The 18,304-nt window shown below is 41.7% G+C and overlaps 1 protein-coding gene across 31 annotated transcripts in view; it reads left to right on the top strand.

The window, feature by feature from the left end:
* Nucleotides 1-18,304, top strand: part of DAB1 (DAB adaptor protein 1) — a 406,138-nt gene that overhangs the window by 335,299 nt on the left and 52,535 nt on the right. For all 31 annotated transcript variants that reach the window (XM_064429000.1, XM_064428992.1, XM_064428991.1 and 28 more), the window contains one exon: nucleotides 16,926-17,065. In XM_064429000.1, coding sequence (XP_064285070.1) covers nucleotides 16,926-17,065 — 140 coding nt within the window. The remainder of the gene's footprint in view (nucleotides 1-16,925; nucleotides 17,066-18,304) is intronic.

The raw sequence follows: 18,304 nt of genomic DNA, 5'->3' as shown, positions 1-18,304 counted from the left end.
GGCAACAAAACAGATCTAATTCAATGTTGATAACATAAAACAATCCATATAGAGAAAAACCAGTAATACAGGACTCCTTTTCAGTGAACCAAAACCAGATTTCTGGATTTGACCCCTTGTATGCAATCTGGAGGAATATATTTATCAATTGAAACAAAATGAAATGTGCATTATGTTGTAGTCTGTGTGTGTCTGGTTTGGTAAAATTTATCTGTTGACAAACTTTGTAACAGAATTGTTAAAACTCAACCTTTAGAGAAATGAAAAATCAAAGAAATTGAGTCTCTCTTCAAATATTCAGGATGCCGTGTGAGACTGAAAATTAACTAACGTTACTTATGGAAAAGTAGCCTCTAGCAAACTCGTAAATGTAAATTTTGAGGAAGTTATATGTATCTATGCTGGTTAAAAATAATCTTACCCATTAGATGTTCAGTATGACACACCTTCTCCTTGATGACTAAGCTGCCCAGGGGGATGTATGGTAGGTGTTGGTTAAAAATCAACTTTAACCCCTAAAAATGCCCCAACTCTTTCCCCTCCCCCAAGAATCTCTTGCTCAGTCCTTGAACACCAGGTCAGGATCCAGTCTGGGCTCCCCTGTGTCACAGCCACTTCTGGCTGCAGTTGCAGAGATTTATGACTAAGATAATCCCACAGTATCTGAGTTTACAGCCTGAGAGTTAGTTATTCTCTGTGTGCCATGTGCTGTAGTTCACATGTAAACAGGGATTGGAAAGCAAAACAATCTCCCACAGCAGAATTGGGCGTATCCTGGGAGCTGTTCTGTTTCCATCTCAAGAGTGGGATGCTCTGCTCTTGTGTTTGAGCTTCTTGGAGGGCTTTAAAACATGACCAGCTGTATCTAAATATGGTTTATCTCCACTGCCAATGCAGTGGAGTCTCAATAATAACCTGGAATACAGTTTAGGCTCTTCTTGCATTCATGGTTGATTTTTGAACCTTTTTTTCTTGCTGGTGATGTCAGCAGAATATCTCTATTGAATTATGGTTATCTAATCAAGGTCTGTGTGTTATTATACAAGTCTCTTCGCTCAGCTTTGTCCTGAAATACTGAATAATTTTTTTTTATTTGCAATGGAATTGAGTGAACTTCTGATACATTAAATCCAGCTGTGCATCTTGCACCTCTGTCTAGTGTCATGCAGATGTGAAATAGGAGGTACAGGTCTAGCAGGCCTTGCTACTGGAAGCCAAAGAGATTTTCTACATCAGTAACAAAGGAATACAAAATTCAGAATCCTTTCCACCAACTCTGATGCATCTTTTTTGGTGGATCCTGCAGATGTTAGTTTTCAAACATCTGTTTTTTCCTGGTGTTTCTTTCCTCAACATCTTGAATCACAGTTGAGCTGGTGCTGCAGCACCAGCTTGGGACCACCAGACTTGCTGGTTTAGCAATTACATCTGGTTTTATTCCAAATTATGGTTTTGTCCAGCTGTCTTTTAAAACCATTCCTATGAGTTGCTAGGATACATTTCTAAAAGTGGAAGCTGTGTTTACACCACTTCAGTGTGAAAATTCTTTGTATATCACTTCTTTCTTTGCCAAGGCTTCATTATAAGGCACTGCTGAAGTTTACCAAGCTCTCCAAATTGTCATACAATCCTGTTTCTTTGTTTGTGGTAATCAGAGAAATACATGGCTGATTAAATGAATCCTGTTTTGTCTGCAATTATTAACTCCTTTGATGAGCAGTGGCATCATTCAGACGGATATTTAGTCAGCTCAGTCCTGACCAAGGCCAGTCCTGCACGTGTGGGTTCCTTTTTGTGCATCCTCCAGCCCTCAGAGCATCTCTGTGAGCTCCCCTGGACTGGCTCCAAGTCCTTCTTATGTTGAGGGCCCCAGAGCTGGGAATCAAATCATCTGAGACAAAATCAAACCCACACATTTTCCTAAGGAAGGTTGTAGGCAAAGAACTTGAAATTTGTGCAAGTGAAGGATGGGCAGCACCAAAAGGCAGTGTCAGAGTTTGCCCAAGTTCTGTGTGATTTTTAAATTTCTGCCTGTCAAAATACGATTCCAAGGATGAAGTCTTCCTCATCTTACAACATCTGCTGTAACTTGCCTTGTCTTGCATTGTTAATTTTTCTAAAATGTGAAGGGTTTTTGACATAACAGCAGTCTCCTTACTATAAAACATACACAGTAGAAATAGGTTTTAACACCTAAATTTATATTTTGATCAGCCATTTCAGGCTCAGTGTTAATGCTTTTGACATCAAATAGGGTTTTTGTGGGGGGCATCATGTAGGAGGGTGACTGAAGAAGGAACTGGCATTTAAACATTGAAAGAGTTTTTCTTCAATGATAGTTCTGAGATTAGACTTCTTAGCCACCATTGTGATTGTTTCAAACCAGGCAAACAGGCCTTGAAATAAATGCTGTGGATGTAATCAGCAATCAGATTACACTGAATGCCCACAGACTCCACCAGAAAGGTCTAAAGGAAAACAATTACAGATGAAACAAAACATGGCATTTAAATCCCTGCATGAGAAAAAAGCCACACAAAGGAAACACAGATCGTGGTTTAATTACCCGTGTGGAAGAAAGTTTAGAAAATTAATATTAGGACCCTGGCAATTGGAAGCATTTAAAAGTGTTAATGCCTCCCCTTTTCTTCCCTTTGATTAAAAAGGTCACTGACAGAACATAGCTCTGTGCATACTGCAGCCAACATGGGAGTGATGGCTGCAGTGATTTTGTGCAGCTCCTGCAGGTGTCAGAGGGCTCAAGAGCACTGCGTAGCTTCTTAAAATGGTCCCCAGAAACACGTATTTTTATTTAAAATCTTAGAAAAAGAGCTGCATGGTTGATGAATTTCATCCTCTCATGATTTTTTCAGGTGCAGCCTTTCCAGCTCAGGTGTATCAAGGCAACTTGATGGTTTGGTCTTGCACAGAGGTGACCACAAAAAGGTTTAAACTCTCTCTGTTGTTCAGGGAAAGCTTCTAAACTGATGAAGTGTAAAGCCATTCCTTCCACTCTGCCCTGGAAGTAAAGAATCTTAGACACAGATAAGCTGCTGCAGGTGACTGAGGGGGAGGATGTGCACATGGCCTCTGTGTCCTTTGCACCTCACTGTGGGCATTGCTGAGTGCTGTCTCTTCATTTTCTCTTCCCAGTGTGGTGCTGGAATGGCAGGAAAGAAAACACAGTAAAGACAAGAATTAGGCTCATCATTCTTTGCCTCAGGAATGATGGTGCTGTACATTTTCTGTTGTACCTCCTGGCACTGTATTAAAAAAATGAAGTGGAGGCTTAGGAAGCATTTAGTTGGGAAGGAAAGTTGAAAGATTTTTATTTCTGCCAAGCCTTTTTAAGGATATTTAATAGGGATACGGTGGGTACAGTGTGGAATCTGACATGTGAGTGGTGATAGAAGCAAGAGAAATCCACAGGTAACCTGAATGCTGTAGCCAGGTCAGTGCAATGAAGGAAATGGAGATCCTGAAGACCTTTTCTTTGGTTGCAACAATGCTGAAAACCTTGGAGTTGTTTTTACTCTTGAATTTATGTGACCAACTGGTCAGAGGTGGGCTTGGCAGGGTCATGAGGTGATTCCCAGAGAAGTTCTGGCTGCCCCATCCCTAGAAGTGTTCAAGGTCAGGTTGGCAGGGATTGGAGCAACCTGGGATAGTGGGAAATGGCAGATGGGTTGATTCCATGAATCTGTGAACTTCTCCATCTGCAGGAGTGTTGCCTACAGCTTGGAGTTGTTCCTGATCTCTCCCTGGGAGGAGCTGGATCTTGTGGAGCATGTAAATAATGACATCCATCATAAATCCATCCCCCTTTCCTCCTGGTACTCTCTTAATTTTGGTGGAAAGACTCTTGTGCACTGAGGGACCAGGGAAGCCTGGTTTCTTTGGTTTTCATGTTGATCTAAGCTCTAAGGAAAGCCAAGGCTCAAGTGAGGCCTCTCTTCAGCACATCCATTGATAGGATGCTTCTCTTCCATTGCACCAGCTATTCCCCCCTGCTTGGTAAAGTGCAAAAATGATAATATAGATGAGACTTGACTGAAATTGGCCCGAAGCTTCACGTTTTAATCCAAGCACGAGAAGGGAAGATGGGGGTTTTCATTGCTCTGCACATTCCCACATAACACCCAGGGAGTGTCTGGCTGTGTTCCTCTTGTTTCCTTGAGAAACCAGACTAAAAATATCAGCAAATAGGAAATGAAAACAATTCTGTTACTACATAGTACATTGCAAGGAAAAAACATTCTCCACGTCTCAGGATTAGCAGAATGTTTGAAGCTGTGATAACCCAGTTGTTAACAACCATAATTTAGATGTGGGTTGTTTTTTGTTTTTTTTCTTCACATAAATATGACTTATTTGAAGTACGTTGAATTAGAAAACTCATGAATAAATATTTTGACATAATCAGAATTATATGGCTAGAAATTGACCTACTTTGCATGACAGATGCTTGAGAATCCCCCAGCTAATAGCAGACTAACCTGGCACAGCAATGCCCGATCTTATAATATTCTAAGCTGCATACAGACATTAAATTATTAGATTGTTGGGTTTTTTGCACGGAGATTAGACACAGTCAATTTTGTTTGTAAATGAGTAAGTTATAGGCAAGTTATTGAGGAGGCCTTGGGGTGCAGTCCAGAGAAGGATTCCTGCATCATTTGATCAGTGTTTTCGCGTGGTCTCGAAAAATCTGTTAGAGGTAGAAATAGCCAGCAAACCTTGATGGTATCAGCAGCCAAATAATGAGAGTATTACACCAAATAGACAGGTCTTTTCAGAAGATAAGCACAACTGCAAGAGGAATAATAATGTTATAAAAATCTGGTAATATTTTGATGGTGTAAATAGAATCTACTTTCCCCCCTGCAGCTGCTCCTTATGCCAAGTGTTGATTTCAGCAGGCTGATTTTATCTGCGTGTCCTTTCAGTTAATATGACAAGGATTTTCTATAGGTTAAGTTAACAGAGAACTCTGACCTTGGGAAAAGAGCCTTCTCAGTTTAGGTTTATATGGGTTCTTGTAAAAAAATAATCTTCCTTTATTATTTTAACAAACACAGGTGATGAAACATTTTAGGTGCTTATTGCACAGAATAGAGTTTTCAAGCTTCATAAGTTTTTGTTGTTCAGTTCTAGCACAAGTAATAATAGTGATTTTATTTGTAAAGTATCGTGCTTTTTATTTTTACTGGGGGAAAAGTACCTTTTTCATGGCTCAGTTTCAGCAAAGATAACCATCCTTTTATAAAATCCTTGCAATGAAAGATAATAACATATTCCATTTTAGTAGCCTCTTTATTCGCTTCCCGGTTGTTTTCTCTGTTTTCAAAGAATCTCTGCAGATGAAGTCGACTTTGTTCAGATTTTTTCCATCAAGGTCTTTGGGGGAATGTTTTGCTCTCTTGTAATGAACCCTTGTTAGCACAAAGGTAGTAAAACCACGTGTATAATATTGGCAGACCTTTTCTCTTCCAAGCCTGAAGTAGGGCCAGGCTGAGACACAGCTCCTATCTTCTATCTTTATTTGCTCCAGCTGCTTAAAACTTCCCAGAATTAGGTTAAACTGTCCCTTTAGCACCCATATTTCTTCCAAAAAAGGATGCAGTTCAGTCGTCCTTGCAGTGCCCAGCTGCCAGACCCAGCGTTGTGGGCTGCAAGCAGAGACCCCTTCAGGTGCTGCTCAGCTGGGGATGGAGCTCCTCCTTTCAGGGAATAAACGCATCCTTTCAAAAGAGAGTCCTGTTTGCTGGACACTGATTTGCAGCTGAATTTGGATTCTTTGGAAGCCTCACCCAAGGGCAAGAGACAGAGGTGATTACTTGGCTTGGTCACAGTCACTGCTTTGGGAGCTTCTCTCTGGCTTGCAGTGTTTGCAGGAGGGTTGGTAGTGATTTCTTTCTGGTTGCTCTTCAAGTGACCAGCTCTAAAACACTGGACTGCTCTGCAGGTGGCTCAGCAAATGTGTTAAAATATGTAAAAATTTTGGCACTCGGCTTGGGTATTTTGTCCTGCTTCTTCTGACATACCAGTAGGCTTTTTGGATTCAGACATGGTCACTTGGGTGGGTCCTTGTGCCATTACAACTCGAACCATCTGCTCAACAGCTGAAAAAGTCTCCAAGTTTTCCCAGTTGGGGAAAGTTTCCTTTCCTCTTACTTGACGCAGAGTTAGCTGATGGGGTTTGCTGATTTGTTTTTTATTGTGTTTCCTTACTTTGCCAACAATTCACTCTCAGTTTCCTGAGCTCCAGCCCACTTTGGCCCCTTGATGCCTGATCGGTTCCAGGAGCAGAGGAGTTGTCCTGATGTGCTGATCTCCGTGGCTTTGCACGCACCAGAGATGTGCAAACCCCAATTTCTTACCTCTGGAATCCTCTCTGGCGCAGGGGTGTTTTACTTCTTGTCAGCAGTTTGCCCAAGGGTGACTGCCAGCAGTAGTCTTTTCATTCCTGCCTCCTGCTGCCACTTTGACAATAGGAACGGCAGCAGGAGGCAAAAATGAAAGGACCAGATTGAAAGAAGCACTTTGCCACTGTTGTAATTTTGAAATTGATGGCGTTTTTTAGCCCAAAGTCTCAGGAAAAAAGCTGCTTTCCTCTTTGCCTCCTATTGTTTTTCCAGCAGGGTGAGACATTCTCTGATGTTGCAGAGGCAGTGGGAAGCCAAAATGAAAATAATTTTCTTCCTGAAACATTGGATAACAAAATGTGAACAATTTCAGCAGGGAAAGAGTGGTTTGTTTTTTGTTGTTGTTGTTGTTGACTGCCATGTGGTGAATACTGGTATTTCCATTTGACTACAGAAAATAAATAGCAGCTGCTTTTCTTATTGGGTTAATGCGATCGTAAGATCATTTCTAGACACCTATTTATTGTTTGGGGTTTTTTTAGCATAACACTTTCATTGTTTTCCTTTTTCTGCATGATAATAGGTGTTGTAGGGTGGGAGAATAGTTCACTTTTGAGGCCACGTGCTGCCTTTAGTGCCATGTCCTTGGAACAAGCTTCTTAAGGCAGGTTTGCACATTCCAGAGGTGTGTTTTACACCAGTGTTATCAGAACCACTAATAATCCAGATGTAATTGCCAGGGCCACTAATTCCATTGGAAGAAAAATGAGGATTGTTCTGCAGACTTTATTTGTGCTGGGGAAGTTGATGCCTTGAAGAGGCTGACCTAGAACAGAGGCTGGACAGAATTAAAGAATAAAGTAGGGATTTATTAGGAGGCCTCAGTGGATCCACCTTGGTCAGCACAAGAGCCAGGGCTGCACCCAAGATGAACCAAAATGGTCACAAAATGGACAACTGGTCAAAACTGTTGTTTGTGCTCTTGGGCTGAGATTTGGATCATTTGTCCTTGGTGCCCAGCTGGAGCAGGAATTGTTTTGTCTCCCTGCTCTGTGCAGAGCTCACCATCCCCTCATGTGACGCTCAGAACTACCTACTAAAGCAGCACAGAATCTGAAAAATACAAAAGCTAAGACCAGAGGCATCAAAGGAAACCAGTGAAGGAGCACAAGCACAGCCCCCAGATGTCCAGTTTGCAGATGTTCCCAGCCTGGTGTGAAGCACGTTCTGCAGAGCACTGACATCAGCCTTCAGCAGGATGAATTTCTGCATTGACAAAGGGGGTGGCTGGGAGGGGAGAGGTGGCTCTGGCACCATCCAGTGTGGTGCAAATCCCCATTTCTGTGCCTGCACACAGCACTGGTGCAGGGGGGACCACAGTGGTGACAGGAGAGGGTGAAGTGTGAATCAATGAATGGCTTTGTCCTCCTGCTTTAGCTGTTACAGGCTATTGCTCTTGTCTTAGGGGACTTTAGTGGCTGTAATTAGTTATCTTGAATGGAAAGATTTTTTCTCTTATTGAACATGTGAGAAATTTGGGAATGTTAATCAGCAGAGCATAACCTTTTCTTAACTTGCTCTTTTTATAGTCCTGGAGAATTAACATTTATCTTAGGGCAGCACAGGAAACCGGTATTTGTATGAAGTGAATGGATTCTTCACCCTTTCTCTTTCTTTATACATAACAAAAACTAAACTCTTTGGTAGGCTCATCAACAGAACATATTTTGTAGACTTTGAAGTGTAAATTGTGAATTTGTGTGTCTCACATGACTTTATGGCACCATGTGTAAACATGTGTGTGTCTGTGTCCTGGATTAGTGAAAGTCTCATTAGAATTGTTCTTGAAAACTATATACTTAAAGCCAGATATACGGAGACACATAAAAGCAGCTTGGTTATTTTTTTCATGAGTTCTGAGCTCTCACAATTTTGTAGGATTTAAAGATGAATCAGCAACTCTGTGGATCTTGTTGCAAGTTCACATACCAAAATAATTAATTAGATGCTTATCTGTAAATGACCAGTATTCCTTGTGTTGGCCGATTTTTCATCTGCTTTAAGGTGATTCTCTGTGCTGTGGTGGAGCTTGAAAGGAAAGGCAGTTCTATCTGACTTTTCTCTGCCCCAACAAGTTCAGATTTGGTTGGGAAATGATACATTATTTAGCAGCCCCTATGGACTGGGCTCTCCTTGCTGCTTTGGAAGTCGAGTACAGAGATTTTTGGCAGCAGATGGTATCAGCTGAGTGCCCCATTGGGACTGTTTTGCTCATTCATGTGAGTACAGCTGTAACAGGTCCCTTGGTTTTCAGAGTGCTTGGGCTTTTACAATGCCCCATCCAAATGCAGTGCACATATTAATACAAATTAAGGATCTCTGTAACATCAGTTACCTTTTCTTAGCTGGTTTTAGCTCAGAAACAACTACTGACTCCCAGGCAAGCAGGTAAGGAATGAAACAGCTGATGACCCTGTTTTCCCAAGGGCTTTATGTACCTGACATTTTGATGTCTGTTTGATTTAAACATTTACCCAAGCTTTAAAACATTAGGTGAACAAAGATTGCTAGACTATCTTCTGTCTCCTAAGAGGAGAGGCCACAAATACCTGTCTTTGTCCTTCCCCTCTGGTTGTCCAGAAAACATTATTTTAGTTCTCTAACCGCAGAAATTGGACTGCCAAGTTTCCCTGGTTCCACTTCTGGTCATTCTCTGAGGCCTGCTGAACAAGGTTAGTACCCCAAAATGAAGTTTTATTGCAGGGTCTCATTTCACTTTAAATCAATGTAGAATTTGGAATTTCCACTGCTTCTACACACGGCCTGCAAAAGGCTCCTTTACAAAATGACTTTCAAAGATTTATGAAGCCTTGCATGGTACCGAGGCTGAAAGGAAGTTTAATTACATTCAGCTTTTGGTCATTTCTGTGTCTGAAGATGTGCCCATATTCTGTCATCTCAAAAACCATCTAAGAAAATAAAATTGATCAGTGAGCCTTCTGGCTAAAAGGAAAATGAGTGCTTTGTCATCTGCCCCTGGAGCCTGGGTGCTCAATCACTGCCTTCTCCCGGCTGCTCGGCCCAGACTCTCCATCACTGAGATTTGTCCCAAGTTTTAATCAAACATTATTTTATACTGAGGCCTCCTCTATAAATAGCAGAGACCTTACCCTGACATACTCACATGGACTTCATTGCGGTGTAAATAGATAATTTAATCCAGTCCATGCAACCATGTTGCTTTGGAGATGGTAAAAATGTGCATTGTGTTCATCTTGCATTAAGTGTTAAGATAAAAACTTGGCGAGTGCAGTCGCTGTCACCTGATGAACAACATCTCTGCTTATAAATCTGATCAAGGACAGCAAATAATAGGGGAACATCTTATTTCCTTGCAGAGGACACTTGGTTCTAGGAGTGGGGCTGTGTAGGTGCCTTTGAGTACAGTAATTCTCAGGCTAATAATGCCAGAAGCCATAAAATCCCTCAGTTTGAGGTTTTGTGAACAGCAGCGCTGAACAATTGGGGAGTACTGCTGAGATGATAGCCTGAATGATGATTGAGTTTTCCTGGAGAGCCTTTATCTGTGCTTAAAATTGGAGGTAATGTTTTTAAATTAAACCATAATAGAAGTTCATTGAGCCTTTGGAGTGGTTTCTCTGTCCCCTCTTTACGTGGTTTATCATTTTCTGTGGAAGTATTCTCAATCTTTTTTGTTCAGGACAAATTATATTGCTGTCAAAATGGGGCATTAAAAGCACCTCAGAACAACACCTTGCAGACTTTTTTAGGAGATTTCCTATCAATTGATGAAAGGAGAAGTTTGCACTCAGGTTGTGCCCATATACTCACCAAGCTTTTGTACAGGCGCTTACATAGAAAAAGGTGCTTACTCCTCACAAAATTTTAACCTGCTTTTTTAGGGTGGTGTCCACATAAACAGGTTGTATTTCACTCCATCAGTAGGTTTCTTCAGCTGCTAGGGATTAGCCTTTATCACTGAAATAAAGTGTGAAATCCAGTGTCTTCATTTAAATGACAGCAGTGCTTGATGTCATGAGCAAATCGTGCTGTGACTGTGCTCTGGTCACTTGAGATGAAGTATTGATCTTGAAATTAAACTCTCAAGTATCTGTCCTTTTTAAAGAAAAAAAAAAAAGAGTTTAAAATGGCTAATTGCAAGAAGCTCATTTGAGAAGTATTGGCAGAGGAAGAGAATGCTAGTGCTGACACCATAAGTTCAATTCTGAGCACACAGACTGCTAGGTGCAATGTGGTTTCTTCTCTAAAATGTTTATGTTAAAAAAGGAAAAGGATTTTTTTTTCTGTGGCAGATCTGTGGATGCCCACAAGAGGATTGGGTAGCTGTGCTCCTAAAGACAGTGAGGAATGGCCCAGCAACTCTTAAGTTTCCCAGTTCTAGGAGAAAATTGCAAGAATTAGATTAACAGGTGCCAGGAGAATCTGAGAACTTGTGGGGGGTTCTCGGCTTTATAACCCCAAATCAACATTCTGCACTGAACTTTTTGATGGTTATGAAGAAAGAATTCCTGGGTTTGTGGTATCACGATCCATCCCTTTGTGTGATGGATCATTTTGAGCTCTCTGTGTTGGTCTTGAGGTTCTGTGAAGGCACTGAGGAAAATGTGCTGTAATCAGAGTTATCTTCATGATTCCTTTTAGTTCCTGCTGTACTGAAAGGCACATTTAATTGCATGTGAGTATTTTCTCTTTTACACCTACTTATGTACTTAGGGGCTTTTTTTTTCTAGGGAAATGTATAGTTGATTAAAATTGCTGTGAGTTTTCTTGGGATAATTGACACCAAATGAACCTGTGCATCATGTGTGCGTATATGTGCAAATAGATAAGACTATGCATGTATACATCTGTGTTTAGGTGCATATATATGCACAGCTAATGGGAAATACCTTTCACTTAGCAATTAATTTAGGAGTCTTCAGTCTGTGTGGCATCTTAGAGGTCATTCTGCACCACAGTGGTTTGTATTTTCCGCTGCGTTGATGCCATAAAAACCCATAAAAATGCTAATTGCCCCAGGAAGATATAAGCTGTTTATAAGTGTGTATGGGATTGTTTTTCAGCCCTGTGATACAGGAGGAGGTGTTATTTCAGGTTTATAATTTGAATGTGTGCATAATTTGAATGGATACAACTTTGACAGTTTATTAGTTAGAAAAGAAGTAGAAAAGAAAAGACAGCGCTGTGTCGTTCTTCAGCGAATTGATTGCCAGGAGCATGTTATTGACTTTGGTGATAATATCATTATATATTTTACAGTCGTAAAATCAAGAAATTCAGATTATGCCCTGAGGGCTTCACACATTTAAATAAAGGATATAGCCATTTCCAGGGTTATTGGTTTAGATTAGCGGGTGCTACCAGGAATGCTGAGTGTGTTGTGGGCAGGACAGAAAGAGCAACAGTGCTCTCACTGCAGCAAGGCTTTGCTTTATTTTATTTTTCTATTTATGAAATACACTCTCTTACAGAGCCCTTGGGAGGATGAACAATGTTTGCTCTAAACTTTAGCATATTAATACAGCGTTAGCTTGGTGTTCTGTGGGGCTGAGAGCTGAAATCAAGTGTAATCCTTGGCTTGTACCGTGAGTGAGGATAAATGAGGAATACTGGCTAAAATACACACTGCCTGGGAAGCAAACCTGGGGTGAGCTGCAGACTTCAGAGCAGTGTCAGAGCCACATAACCTGGCACAAACACATCTCTCTCTCTTGGTGGCAAAGGCAGGGAATGGTGCAGCTTCCCAAGGAGCCTCAATGCCTGCTGCTGTTACAGCCTTGGGAGCACCTCTGGAATTCAGCTCGGGCTGCTCCATCCTGGATCTTCCACAATGGCTCCTGTCCCACTTGGACTGCTTGCCAGTCACCCCTTGGGACTGACTGGACTTGAAACACATGGGTTGAGCACTTGGGTTTGGTTTGGGGCTGTCTCCAGCTTGCTTGAGGGAATCTCAGTTTAATTACGGTGTAGTGCCTTGACTGCATTCCAAACCTGGTTTATGACTTCTACAGTAGCTTTAGTGAGATGGATAAAGTACCTTAATGCTGATCATGCTGTTTAGCCTCTCTCCACCTTAGATGGGAGCTTGGGAGCACATTGCATCACCCAGCTCAGGGCATTTATTGTTCTCTTAAAAGACTGAAAGTCCAAGTGCAGTGTCACAGCTCTGCAGCAAAGGTCGTGTTTTCCTTCTCACGAAGAAGCAGGGCGTCCAGCTGGAACACGTGTGGCTCCAGGGTGTGTGGTGACATCCACAAAAGTAGATAAAAATGAAATAATTACTCTTACATTTACATTTTAAGGGCCTCTGAGGATTATAAATCTATACACTGCAAACAAAACTTTCCCTGGATCAAGATCAGCACATTTTCTAATTAAAAGTGATCACCTTTTTTAACTGAATTTGTATGACTTCTTAGTGGGCTTTTAGCTTCTGCATTTTTTTCTCCATTTGTGGCAGGAGAATCAACTTGATTTTAATTTTGATAATCTTGTTCCATTTTGGATTGTAAATTGCTTGTGTTGACATGGGAACAAATGCTTGGGTTATTTCTTATGAAAATCCTTCTGCTTATGAAAAACGCTATGAAAGCATTTTAGAGCAAACCGTTGGAAAGCACCCGTTGATCTCAAATAGTTGTGATACAGACATTTAATTTAGGATCATTTTAGAATGGTGTAAAGGTACTGGTCCTCTGAAGAAGAACTCTGGGGATGTTCCTCCCTGTGGAAGGGCAGGTGAACAGCTACAATGGACATCAGCTGCTTACCCAGAGTGATTTGGCATGGGTGCTGTTCTCTAGTCAGGAATTGCTAAAACAAGATTTCAGGAAATTAGTTGTGGAGACAGGAGTGGTTGTCATTAAACATGGGCTTCCAGTTTTGCTGCAGATCATGGCCTAATGATGATTTCTGATCTCAAGCCTCAGTGTTCCATAAAACCTTCACAGGTGTCTGTCCTCTTTGAACCATGGAGATGTTACCTAACCCCAGGATGTGGCTTCACAGTATTGAAATAAAACAGCTCTGGCAGTGAATCCCTGTATCCAGAATAATTTTCCTTCCCAGAGGCTGGGACCCATCCAGTGTGGAGCCAGGGATGGCTGGAGAGCCAAGCTTGATGGCAGAGCTCCACTGGTAAAAGCAGAAGCTGCAAAGGAGCAAAGCTTCACTCTGCTTGTTACATGGAAGGGAAGATTCACTTCCCTGGGCATGTTCCTGGCATGGGCACAGCCTCTGGTTTAGTGGTTTAATATTCTCAGTCCCCCTCCTCTGAAACCTAGGAAGAATTACAGCCTCGTAATTCAGGCATCTCTTATTTATGCAGTTTTAAATACAGAAAGAACCTCATTCAAGAGCTGTCATTACAAAACCCCACCCTTTTTTGTTTCAGTGTTTATGACAGTCTGGACTATCTACTTTCCAAAGTGTCCAGGGTTCAAATGAAATGAACCCCTCCCATAAATCTCACTCACCTCATGGGTGCTGCAAAATCAACCGCACTGGCAATGTCACAGGGTAATTTCCCAAGCAGGTAGGGAGTTTTCAGCACCAGAATTTGGGAATATGGGTGAATGCAGATCAGAGGAGATGTGGGTGTGTGCTGAGGAGTGGTGGCTTGCAGATGGCTGACCCACAATATAGGGCAGCGTGCGTGTGCGCTCTGCGTGCTCTGCACGGGACATATGCTCTGGGGTTTCACGGATGAGTTTGTAGTCTCCAGCAATTTGCAGCTTCCACCCCGGTTTCAAATATCTACATCATTTTCAGGCTGATGATTTTTCCCAGTCATTTATCCCAAAAGCACTTCATCCTGCTCAATCTGGGTCATAATTGACATGGGACTTGTGCCGAAGCAGACACGGCCGTAAGTTGTGTTTGAGTGGGCTGCTAATGGCAGGGATTTAGTTACATGCAGTAAAACACAGCAGAGGTTGAAATAAGTATAAATGTTAAAATAACAGATGAATGCAGGGTCACAGGCACGACTTGGACCCAGAAAAGACTCTTGAACACTTGACATGCTCCTGCTGTCAGCTCACAGCTGCCTTTGGCTCTAACGGAGGCGTCAAGTTGGAATTTCGGGTAAGGAAGCTGTTGGAATTGGATCGTGTTTATTGCAAATCAACAGGATGTCTTTGTAACTATAAAAGACATATGGAAAAGTCCACTGTTATTGTTGTACTTTGTTGTGTCTCCAGATGTTTTCCCTCCTGCCCCGCTCCAGAGGCTGGAAGTGGGAAATGGTTTTTCATTGTTTCTAGCTGATGGTGCCAACATCTGCCTTGACGTTTCCCTGGGGAATGATATCAGCACTGCTGAGAGTTTCAGATTCATCACTTGTGTCTCATTTGCCTTTTTTTTTTCTTTTAAATACAAGATAATGTCGGAGCATGAAGTTTCAGCCCTGCTCAGTTATTTTGAGGGGTGAGAAGAAATCAAGGGAAACACTTGGGTGGCTGCTGGACTATCACAGTAGCACTTCAGAGCCTCCTTGTTTTTGAAAAGCTGCAAATGAGGCATTAAAATATTGCTTTGAGCTGATGTTTTTCATTGAAAGAAATAGTATTTGTGAGCTCAAACATACTTGAGGATCTCAAGATGCTTAAAATAGCTCTGTTTTCTTAATATACATTTAATCCATCATTAGTTCCCAGTGCTTTACTCTGAGGGAATGGGAGCCAAATGAATATCTTCATTTGGAAGTGCTCTTTGCTGGTCATATATGCTCATAATGGTATTGTAAAGACTTAATTCCATAGTTTAGAACCTAACTGGTTGATCAACTCGATAAGTGTGTAAATTAGCAAAGTTGGTCAAAGTGTTGACTGCTAATGAAGGTGCTTTTAATAGAAATGCAAAACAAAATAGTGTTTTCTCCCCAAAGTTTCTGTACTTCCCCTTACCAATAAACAGCTGTACAGTTTCAGATTATATTAATCTCCATATACTAATAAAATTATTACATAAATGATTCTATTTTTTTATTGCTTTAAAATAGGAATGAGCTCTAGAGAAAGTTTGGGCCAGAATTTTCAAGTGTAGACTTAGACTAGTTCCTGACGTTTGATTCCTTTATAACAGACTGTGGTTTCTGGTTCATTCTTTTACATCAGCTGGAAGAATCTGACCAGAGCCCTTAGGTAGCAATAGTGTAAATTTTAGCAATGTCTGTCCATGTTTAGGGAAGGTTTCTTTTGAGAAATCTGCTGGGTCCAAGAAACTGAAAGTTGTGTAATATCTCACCATTCTGCCTGCTTCTTTGTGCTTTGGCTGTTGTTTGTTTGGTTGCAGTTATTTACAGCCCACTCCTGGGTTTTTTTGAGATCCTAGCAAAAAATTCCACAGGCAGCTGCAAAATATATGTTTAATCAATTTTAGGAAGACTGATTCCCTAACTAACATTTTTCTTCCAGCTGAGACACAGTAAAAACTGTTCTGCAGATACTCAGGGAAGGGGAGGGGGGAAGTTTTCCTGACAAAGATGTCTTTTTTGTGGGTTGTTGTGGTGTCATGTGGTTCAGGTAATTTAGGTACGTTGGTGTCATGGTTGAACCTCAGCTGATAACAAAGCACCATGCAGGGAAGAGAATTGGAAGGGTAAAAGTGAGAGTACTTGTGGGTTGAGATAAAAATAGTTTAATAGTTAAAATACTACTACTACTATTGTAATGAAAATAAAATAGTAGAAAAAAGAGAGATCCAAAACCCAAGCATTTCTATTAAGAAACATATTTTTGCCTGTTTTTAAGTTTCTCAGAACCTGCCAGAGCAGCCTTTGTCAGTTATGTTGTTTCTGTGTATGTTTATGTGCAAAAAGAATAGAACCAGGAGTTTTAAAGCATCAGTGTTCTACAGACAAACAATACAATTTGGTGTTTGGTTTTTCGCCTTTCAAGTGTTAATAGTGTAAGTATTTTTTAGATGAGTTATTTTATAAGGAAATAGTAGCATGTTTCTCTTAGAGTATTGTCTGCAAAATGTAGAATTCTCCTCTGTATTTGGATTAAAACTACTCATAAGTTTTCACTGAATTCGCACTGAATTCACAGAATCACTGGGTTGGAAGAGGCTTTCAAGATCCTCGAGTCCAACCCAGCCCCAACATCTCAACTCAACCCAGTGCCACATCCAGGCTTTGTTAAACAAAGCCAGGGATGGTGACGGCACCACCTCCCCGGGCAGCCAGTCCAGAACTTTATCACTTTTTCTGTAAAAAACTTTTTACTAATATCCAGCCCTTGACGCAGCTTGAGACTTTCAGATCCACGAGCTGTGATCCAGGTTTATCTCTTACTTCTGTAAAAACCCAATTTGTGTGCTGGAGGTTTTGTATGCCAGCAGATCCACTGCGAATTCCTTTGGGGTAGCGAGGCCAAAAGGTTTTATCGAGGGAGCATTCCCTTCTAATTCCACTGAAATGTGTGGAGTTAGACCTGATTTGCCGCTTGGTTGTGTGCCTTCACTTGTTTCTCTTTGCCCTCCTGTGAGTATCCTCATGTCACGTTGTCTCTGCAGGTCAGGATCGCAGCGAAGCCACTTTGATAAAGAGGTTCAAAGGTGACGGTGTCCGCTACAAGGCCAAGCTGATCGGGATCGATGAGGTTTCTGCTGCCCGAGGGGACAAGTTATGCCAGGACTCCATGATGAAGCTCAAGGTGCAGTGAAACTTCTCAGTGTTACAGTCAAATGGAGTAAAATTCAGCTTGAACTTGCGCTCATTCTCCTTTCATGACACTGAGCCTTAGTCTGGTTAATTATGTATTGAAATCAGTCAATTTTGCATGAACTCCTTTCCTGGTATTGCTTATCCTGGTTTAATTTTAATACATTATCTCTGAGTTCTGTAGTTACTCCGTGATTGACACCACTGCAATTTGTCCACAAATTACAAACAACACACTGCAAATTGAATAATTTTATTATGCAAAAGGGGAAGTAAATGACTGTGGAGGAAAATGGGATATCAGAGCATTTTCTATGACATTTCTAATCAACTACAGCACTGCCTCTGGCTGTTACCTCCTGTGAGTGACGGGTGTAGGCAGCCAGATTTAGGGGGAACTGGTGTCCTCCTGGGAGGAGAATGTCTTGCACCAGCAGTGGAAGGGCTGATGTGTTGCAAAATGAGGCAATGCACTGAGAGATGGGGCATGAGAACATAAAGAGGAGTCCCTGGAGTTTTGGGGATGAAATAATGCCGTGGCAAAGGCAAATTTGGGTGTAAGGTTGGAGTGTAGACAGTCTGAAGTAGCAGTGGTGTCGAGGGTGGGCTCTCTGGAGCAGACAGACATCCCTCTATGGCCAAGTCTCTCTGAGAGCATGAGAATTCCTGTAGGAATCATTCTGGGACAGAAGAGGAAGAGATTGAGTCACTGGGAAGGAAGGAAGGAAGGAGAGGTGGTGTTTTCCTGAGTGCACCTTTGGCTGTTCACTTCCCATCTCCCCTCTGCATTGCAGGGTTACAAACCAGGTCTAGCAGCAAACCCTCTGCTGCTTTTTCCCTTTTATTTCCCTCCCAGCATTTTCCCCAGCCTAGAGAGCTGGTGGATTTTCCATTGCTGGTTTTTCATGAGGAGAAATCACTAAATGATGTCTGGTGCACTACCAGCCCACAGGGTTCCAGTCCATCCAGGAGGGATGAGTTACTCATTAGGGAAACAGCATGGGGTGACACTCAGCTTGTGGTTCAACAACCTAAAAGCAAGATCTGGGAGATAATTTACAAATCACTTTTATGGCAGGCAAAAATTAGTCTGCTCCAAAAGTTGCTCTGTTGGTGTGTCACATCAGCCACAATATTCCTGCCTGATTTAAATGTGTGCTGGGTGTTTCTCATCATTTCATAGCTCCTGGCACTGTGGGGAGAGTTGTCACTGTTCTGCTGCACAAACCTT

The sequence above is a fragment of the Passer domesticus genome, chromosome 7, assembly GCF_036417665.1.
Source record: "Passer domesticus isolate bPasDom1 chromosome 7, bPasDom1.hap1, whole genome shotgun sequence".
NCBI classification, from domain to species: domain Eukaryota; kingdom Metazoa; phylum Chordata; class Aves; order Passeriformes; family Passeridae; genus Passer; species Passer domesticus.
This window is presented reverse-complemented; position numbering and strand designations above follow the sequence as displayed.